This window comes from Dipteris shenzhenensis, chromosome 31 (genome assembly GCF_047967505.1).
Source record: "Dipteris shenzhenensis isolate YYH24624 ecotype China chromosome 31, Dip_SZ_1.0, whole genome shotgun sequence".
In the NCBI taxonomy this organism is placed as follows: domain Eukaryota; kingdom Viridiplantae; phylum Streptophyta; class Polypodiopsida; order Gleicheniales; family Dipteridaceae; genus Dipteris; species Dipteris shenzhenensis.
The window spans coordinates 48357640-48366637 of NC_141626.1; the positions used below are offsets into that span (position 1 = coordinate 48357640).

The window sequence follows — 8998 nt, forward strand, 5'->3', positions numbered from 1 at the left end:
TTAATGGCTGTGGCTAGGCCTTTGCAGCTCGTGGCCATAGAGAAGGCAAAGGGAAATTATTTGCAAAATTGCATCCTAAAAAAAGGCTCCATTGACTGCGAAGGTTAGTCACACGAGTTGTTTCCAAGGCTGTATCCCATGATATGAAACTCCAAACAAACAGCTTAGAGAAAAGGCACAACTTATCGATGCATGCTGACCTTGCTTTGCATGGCATATTTCCATCTTGGGGCAAATGATGTGATAAGTTGTTCAAACAATGTTTGTGTTGGATTCGATTAACACGTCCAGACTTGTTTGAATGATTAATTGCATTTCAGCTATAGTTACCTTTGAACTACTCGCGCTTTTGCATTTATTCCTCCAATGACCCTAAAAAATATGCACACATTTCTCATGTTTTATATTTTAATTAACTGGAAGATTAGAAATATGTTTCTTGATAGTGTGTATCTCCCTGTTTCTTTTATGGTTGCAGGAGCTGAACCTCCAAAAAGAAGGGTATGAATTACATTACGGCCAGATTCTTGAACATAGCACACTTCAACGCATTTGGGATGAATTGAAAGAGTCTTGTGATTTTGAAAAGAAAAGAGACAATGCTGAACATTTCAATAAGGAAAACCGATGGAAAAAGCGAGGTGTGGCGATGGTCCCAACAAAGTTTGGTATATCTTTCACCACAAAATTCATGAACCAGGTCTCTCTCTCTCTCTCTCTCTCTCTCTCTCTCTCTCTCTCTCTCTCTCTCTCTATGTGTGTGTGTATGTGTTAACTTACGCTGTTTATATAAGGAGAATGAGCTCCCGAGCTCCCGCATGAGCTGCTGCCCCCGCTGCCTGCCTGGCTGATCCCGCTGCCCCCCTGCCATCTCTTCCTTCCCTCAACCTCATCTACCTCCCCCCGGCTCTCCTTCTCTACCTCCCCTCCATCATTTCCTTTCCCCCCGCCATCTCCTCGCCTGCCATCTCTTCCACCCCCCCTGCCTTCTCTTCCGCCCCCCCGCCTTCTCCTCGACCTTCCCCCTGCCTTCTCCTCCGCCTCCTGCCACCATCTCTCCTCCCCCCCCCCCGGCCGCCATCTCTTCCACCCCCACCGCCATCTCTTCTGCCCCCCCACCTTCTCCTCGGCCTCCCCTCCCCGCCATCTCCTCCGCCTCCCGCCGCCCCTTCTTCTGTTGCCCCTCTGCATCCTTCCGCTGCCCCCCGCCTCCCCCTTCGCCTTCCACTCCTCCTCCTCCCCGCCTTCTCTGTCTCCTTCCCCTTGCCTCTTCGCCCCCTCTTCCCTGCTCGTCCCCGTTGCCCCCCGCCGCCCGTTTTCCACTTCCTTCCCCGCCTTCTCCCTCCTTCCCTCAACATGTCTTCTTCCTCTCTCCTCTTGGCCTCTTTTCCACCTCCTCCATCGACATCTCTCCGCCTCATCCCGCCCCTTCTCTTCGCTTCCCTACCTGGGTTTTATCTTTTCTCTCCCTGCAGCAGCGGGAGCTTTTGTGCTTGTTCAGGAGAAAGAAAATCTTGGTGGTGACCCTTGGTTTGGCTAGAGGGGCTCTATGGCAGCACCCTTAAATCCCACAGCCATTAAGGTACTTCTTTCTCATACGACAAGCAACAAGTACAGCAAGCAGTTCAATCCCTCCAGGACAAAGCGTTCATGGACAGAATTGTGGGCCTCACGCCCACAAGGAGATGTGCGAGAGTGGATCCAAGCAAGCTTGGCACTAGAGGGCGACCACATTCAGGAGGTCACCATCTACGGAAGAGGCGTCTTCCTCAGCCAACCGAGCTCCCCCGACACTTGTGGAGTAGAGCCCCATCCTCGGCCCGCATTTGGTGTACCTCTTCCCTTGGTACGATTTACAGTGGAGGACATAGACACGACACACCATGTTCCTCGTTTTTCGGTTACACTCCGCTTCCCAAAGCCATCCTCCCCTCCATTGGTCAAGCATGTGGCACTGTGTTGGAGTCTCTGCTAGATTCGGCCGCATCAGTGGTAGCAGGCGACAGAGTCTCTAGGATCAGACTGGTGGTTGAGAGCCCAGGGTCCCTCCCAAAGTTGATCCTCCTGAGACCCTTGAGGGGGGTACACCTCGCTAGCGAGTGAAGATTTCTAGATTACCATGCCAGTGTCTTCATTGCAGACAGATGGGTCACCTAGCTAGAGATTGTCCTCGTGGCCAAGGCCGGGCTCCTCCCCCCTACCCCCGCAAAGCAAGCAGAGTCAGCAGGCCAGGGGCTAGCACCCCCTGAGACAGGAGCAGGGACGGCAGCCACCACGATGTTAGACTACTCTTCAATAGTACTACATCTAGAGCAGCCCGGCCGAGGTCTTCCCAAAACGGTGTTTGCATTCCAAAGGACCTCTTGTAGGATGGGGAGATTCAGCAGGTTATGGTAGAGATTTGGCAGCAGTTAGAGGCAGCACCAGGAGTCGTAGGCTCATGCCCTTAGACGGAGGAGGGTTCTTCAGGAGGAGGGCTCATGCCCTTAGACGGAGGAGGGCTCTTCAGGAGTGCGAGCGGGCACTACGGAGGAGAGACCTCGCCTCCATCGAGAGGCTCAGGGAGCAGGACCCGGGATCCCAGTGGCAGATTTGAGAGCACGTCACCTTGAGCTTTAGGACATGGAGATTCGACAGGCTGAGTTCTCCTATCACTCCTCTCGGACCCAACGGGTACAGCAGGGGGACTGGATGAAGAAGCACGGGTTTTTACCACGGGTTTTTACAGTCAGCTCTCTCAGGCGGAGAGGATGACTCGAGCTTGTCTTGTGGCCCGTGAGTTAGTTTGGGATCACATTCCGACGGTAGTCTCGAAGGGTTTCCCATACAGATGGATCAGAGGAGTTTATGCGCTTCATGCGGGGAGCTCTAATCAGATGCTTGTCGGTCGACACACGGGCGAGGCCTTTCCTCGCTCTCGCTCGGTCCGCCAGGGCTGTCCCCTCGCTCCCTTTCTCTTCTTGTTTGTGGCGGAGTCTTTGGGATACTACTTGAGATCACAGGTGGCAGGCCTCACAGGGTTGAGGTTCCCAATCAGACAGGAGGAGCTGCTAGAATTTGAGCTTGCAGATGACATGGCCTTGTACGTAGAGGGCACCATAGTGAGCTTGGAGAGAGTCAGGGGAGCCCTGGCTATCTACTTTAAGGCCTCAGGTGCGCGGATCAACTGGACAAAAGCCATAGGTTTTTTTACAGGCTCTGAGGAGACATGGGAGATTCGAGCGTGGGGGAGTGGCCTTGGCTTCCGCTGGATACTGCGTGGCCAGACAACGAAATTCCTCGAATGCGAGGTGGGTATTGATATCACAACAGAGCAGCAGATCGCCCCGGTTCTCGAGCGTATTCGGCGCAAGCTTCTCTAGTGGTCGGCCAAACTCTCCTTAGCAGGCCGTGCCTTAGTGGAAAACCAGGTCCTTCTTGTCACGTCCTGGTAAATTGCCTCCTGCTGGTGTTTTGACAGAGGGTGCATTGGGCAGCTCCGATGGTTGGTTTGGAACTTCCTTTGGGCAGTATCGGACGACATGAGGAATACTAGAGCCCGGGTCGCTTGGCAAACGGTGGTCATGCCACAGGCATTGGGAGGCTTGGGTATCATTGATCCGGAGATGCAGAGCAGAGCCCTCTTGGGCAAGTTGGTTGTGCGCCGCCTTACCCCAGATGCAGAGCCTTGGAAGCTCCTCTTATAGTGAGGGATTCTCTTGAACACCCCACGCACTGGGGGGCGGTGGCAGCATTCACACAGCTGGATCTTCTCAGAGGCCCCCCTTATGGGCAAGGGTTCCCCCTTGATGAGGAGCCTCCATAGGGTCTGGCAGAGATTAGTAGGGGGGCTCATTCGTGCTCAGCCCCACTTGCTCAGCCCCACTGTAAAGAGGTGTTCGAGCGTCAGCCCCTTGTTTGGCACCCGGGGATCAGGGATCAGGATGGGCGTATGCTCGGGCAGCGGACTCACATTGGTTGGGCACAGTGGAACAGTGGACTGGCCGGCTCCTTTGGCAAATGGAGTAGACTACCCAGCAAGGCTCGGCGCCTTAGCGCATTTGCGAGGGGCAGGGCAGCAGATGAGGGAGATTGACCTAGCCATCCCTGAGTCATGGTGGGAGGGACTTCGTGTGGACGGACAGCATATGGTTGGGTTAATTTTCTTGGACTGGGGTCCCCTTGAGGATGATGATGCAGCGAGGCAGCACTCAGCTTGGTTTTTTCCATGTAGGACCTGGAGGCCTACTTCAGGTTTTGGCCCTCCAGGATCGGCCTTGCCGAGCAGGTGGATGAGGTGCCCTTCTTCTCCTACACCACACGGATTGGTAGGAGGCTTAAGATGGACTCTTCGATTTGGACCCTTTCGAGGGAGAGGCATTGGGTGGCCCAGAGAGTGCCCCAGGAGGTCCGTTCCAGGTTTTGGACGCGATTATGGTTCAGTTTGCTCTGTTGGATTTCTGGAGACGACCCTCAGTGCATCTGGAGATGTTGTAGCGCAGCAAGGATTCGGATGGGAGCCCTCAGGATTATGATCCGTATGCGGAGCCTTCAAAGGGACTACACTTGGGGGATGGTGGCCTGGTTGATTGAGGAAGGACACACGTTCCAGATTGATGAGGTTTCCCCAGCTTACCGGAAACAGGGTCAGAGCATTCAGATGATAGAGCTCCATGAGGCGGTCCATCGTGATAGCCTTGATCCTCATTCTCCTCGGGAGGATAGCGTTTGGGAGGTAATAGCCAGTATCACAGCGTGGAACATTGGGGTTGCTTGCTGCAGTCTGGTGATGGGTGAGCATTCAGTTCCACCCTTGGCTACCTTGGTCGCCATCTGGCAGGATATCATCTACACCCTCCGCCACCTGGGAGCGTGGGACCCCAGGCTCTAGGGTGACTATCGCGAGGCGCGCTTGTTTCTGCAAGGCTTGGCGTGTAAGACTTTTTCACATATTCATTCCACGAGGGATTCGCTGGTTGTATAGTCCCCCCACCTGGCTGTTAGACCTTGTACCAGAGATCCCCTAGGTAGTGAGCTGGTTTCTCTGGAATAGGCCGGTTTTTTCTTCTTCCAGCCTTTTTCCAGCTTTTCCTACTCAGCACCTTTGGGGCTGCTGTTTTGTATGGTCTTTCAAGCATTAATAGAAGGTTCCTTTCTATGCCCCCCCCCAAAAAATAAAAAACAACTTATGCTGTTTATAGTATGAAGATATTATAGGTTTTTGTTTATAGAGGCCTGTTTGATGTGATGTTGTAAGCAAGTCTAATGTGCTGCCATTTAGCATACTCTCTCTCTCTCTCTCTCTCTCTCTCTCTGCATCACCAATCTGATGGAAAGAAGTCTTATACCATTAGAAGGAGAATCTATGTGTTGAACCATTCATATTTCAGTAAGATCAAGAAGCTTGATGCTGTTAGAATCTCTGACAGAGTAATGACAGAAACAGCTTATAAGGGGTGATACAAAGAGAAATTCAGATGTTTCGACTCTTGTGGGATTTTTGGATAGATAAGACTCCTTTAATGGAGGGGGAAAAGGTACTAGGTCAATCAGTGCAGCATAAAATTCTCGTCAATATTTGGCAGGTTCCAAATGGAAAATGCAGCTTTGAGATGTGAGACAGGATTGCATGAGAAGCCTAACCAATCTAGCTAGGCAGTATTTACTGTTACCTTGGCTAGCTGACTCAGTACTGCAGATGGAAATGAAACGGACAGCTCCATGCTTGTTTGTTCTTTTTCCAAAAAAATTGAGTATGAGTGCATTGGTGCATGGGAATTCAGACCCTGCACATCCAGCCACATATCATCTGGGATAGCATTTCCCTGATCGATACAATGGTCCAATAACTGTGATTATGTAGTAATGCTGAGATTATATAGTGTGTTGTGGTCATATTTATAGGCTAACTGGTTTGAATCAAGCCTCATCGCATATTTATATGCAGCTCACTTTGATGTTTGTCACTTTAATCTCATCAAACTTTGTCTGCTTGAGGAAATGTGCACTGCACACGTTGATGAGTGCTTATTATGCTTACTCATTGTAATGAGCGCTTGTTAAACAAATCATGCCATTATTTTTATGCAAAAGGAAGATTTAACATGAGCCTTTGCATAAAGGAATTGGTGTTTGTTGTGAAACGACTCAACTTTGGTGGGGTCTTTGAATGTGCTAAAAATGTGACTTGTATATTGAATTTCCAGGCAGGGGCTTTGGTGCAAGTATATACAGATGGGACAGTACTAGTCACTCATGGGGGAGTAGAAATGGGGCAGGGCTTGCACACCAAAATCGCCCAAATTGCTGCGTCATCCTTTGGCATCTCTGCAAATGCAGTGTTTATCTCTGAAACAAGTACTGATAAGGTATCAAAGTCCACAAATCATGTGTAGTATATAGCATTTTGGGTTGATTGTGTGAGAATCATCCATCCATCAATGTAATTCATTGCTTTCACATCAGCTCTCTTGACTGATCTGATGTTGTGATCTTGTTGATGTTTCTTTTGCAGGTTCCTAATGCTTCTCCAACAGCAGCTTCAGCAAGCTCTGATATGTATGGTGCAGCAGTCCTAGATGCATGTGAACAAATAAAAGCTCGCATGAAACCAATTGCTGAGAGGAACTCTTATCCAACATTTTCCAAGGTCCATTCAAAACATACTGACGTCCTCTAGGCAGGAATAAAAACTTGACCGAAAAGAGTTATCATCATTTACAACCATAGCACTGATGACTTAAGGATTTATTTGAATAGGTTTGCTTAATATAGTCTGGTCTACTGGTAGACTTAATATTTTCCCTTGGTGATATGTTCCTAGATTGCCTTCATACTCCTTTCTGGTCTTGGAAAATGTGTGGAGTGTCTTCTTCTTAAAAAATACTTATTCTCAGTTTTTTCCCTCTTTTACTTGGACCCTTAAATTTGTGCCTGTTGGTGTGCAGCTCGTTAATGCTTGTCATCTTGAGCGAATTGACTTGTCAGCTCATGGTTTCTACATCACTCCGGATATTGGCTTTGATTGGAAAATCGGCAAGGGAAGACCTTTCAATTATTTTACTTTTGGAGCTGCTTTTGCTGAGGTGGAGGTTGACACCCTCACAGGAGATTTTCAGTTACAAAGAGTAGACATTGTCATGGACCTTGGAACACCAGTGAATCCGGCTATTGATATTGGCCAGGTTAGTACTTTAAAATAATATCTTACCAGTGATTAATATGCAAATTCGACAAATTTCATATGGTCTTACCTTTTGTTTGTGTCCTTGAACTCTTCTGCTTTCATCTATGCCAGTCTGATTATGTAAATCTACCTTTATTGGGACCTTGAATTTTCTTGCAGATTGAAGGGGCATTTGTGCAAGGACTTGGATGGGTGGCCCTTGAAGAGGTCAAATGGGGTGATGGAAGTCACATGTGGGTAAAGCCTGGCCATCTCTTTACACAGGGTCCAGGAACGTACAAGCTACCTACGGCAAATGATATACCATTAGATTTTCGGGTTTTACTTTTGAAGGTTGGTAGTTCTATTTTTGTTCAATATCACATAGAAATATTTTGTATATCACACTAAAATTTCAGGATGATGTGCAGGTCAAAGAGGATTTGTGCATGGACGTTTTTCAAACTGTTCGGATTTCATTTGTTATGAAAATATGTCATACTAAGTAGTTATCATGTATGTTTTCTTTTTGCCTCAAGTTGACTTTCTAATCTGTCATTTCTTTTGTTTGAAGGATGCACCAAATGTTAAGACCATTCATTCATCCAAAGCAGTGGGAGAGCCACCTCTATTTCTTGCATCTGCAGCTTTTTTTGCCATTAAAGATGCAGTTTTGGCTGCCAGAAGGGAGCACGGACATGATGATTTCTTTGTGCTTGACAGCCCTGCAACACCAGAAAGGATTAGAATGGCTTGCACTGATGAATTTACTCAACCCTTTGCCAGACCAGACTTCAGAGCAAAATTGAGCATATAGTCTTAAAAGGAGATGCCTTGCTCTTGTAAGCTGTTTCACCATTGTATATAAATTGGAAAATGCTGAGAAGTGTTACCTTGTAAAGCTACAGTGGATGCTATGTCTACTGTATGTAATATAGTATGTCATACAGCAAAGATTGTTCATTAAATTAGTATACCGTTCTGGACTTTGAATGCAAATGTCCTACATGGATTTTAAATTTATTATTGCACATACATTGCTTTTGACCATTATAGATTAGAGTAACATGTTGGACTTGCTGTGGTAAGAGTCAGTCTGTTACATGAACCAGGATTGAACATGCGAAGACCGTAGGGAACTGCGACATCAGTTTGATCACAACACAGAGGGTTTATCCAAATTTTCTCTAAAAATTCTGGTTTCTGAGCTTCAGTATTGTATTCTGTCTAGCTGTTTCTTTCCATTTTATTGGTAGTGTTTTCGAGTCCTGACGTCCACTAGCCCAATCCTGGTCTTTCTTCCACCACACTGACACCTTTAGAATTGTAATGTTGCACAATTTATGAAGCCTCACGTAATCATACTCCTTGAATTCCTTGCTTCTTAATCAGTGTCCCTACTTCTCAACTGTTCTTTTTTGAGTGTCACGAGCGCTAAGGGGTTTTTTTGCTACACCGGTTAATTTGCATTTTCCTGTAACAAACCAGGTTCGTCCTAGATGGCCATCCATCATGTTGATCCTTTGCATATATCTTCCAAATCAGGCATTTATTGACAGAAGATCTGGAAAGCTTAGAAATATCAAATGCATCGGAGTTGAATTATATTCTTAAGTAGACAATTATGGATTGTCTGCAATTGTTTTGCATATGAAAATTTTGTCTAGTGTGGGGGGGGATTTGCACTAAAACGCGATTTGGCCAGCTGGCAGTGAGCGAGCTTAACGACTCTTGGAGGTTTTAGTAGATAGATGCTAACATGACAAGGTTACATTAGGCATACATGATTGTTTACTACGTGGTTAGAAATTGGAATGTATATCCTTATAAAAGTACAAGAATGGCTATGCTAGG

The 8998-nt window shown here is 47.5% G+C and overlaps 1 protein-coding gene across 1 annotated transcript in view; it reads left to right on the plus strand.

The window, feature by feature from the left end:
• The window catches only part of LOC147881565 (xanthine dehydrogenase 1-like), a 79417-nt gene extending 70985 nt beyond the window's left edge, over positions 1 to 8432 (plus strand). The window contains exons 9-14 of the mRNA XM_087402145.1: positions 479 to 700; positions 6186 to 6347; positions 6494 to 6628; positions 6927 to 7163; positions 7325 to 7498; positions 7719 to 8432. Coding sequence (XP_087258271.1) covers positions 479 to 700; positions 6186 to 6347; positions 6494 to 6628; positions 6927 to 7163; positions 7325 to 7498; positions 7719 to 7961 — 1173 coding nt within the window. The 3' untranslated portion in view covers positions 7962 to 8432. The remainder of the gene's footprint in view (positions 1 to 478; positions 701 to 6185; positions 6348 to 6493; positions 6629 to 6926; positions 7164 to 7324; positions 7499 to 7718) is intronic.
• Positions 8433 to 8998: the final 566 nt, after the last annotated feature.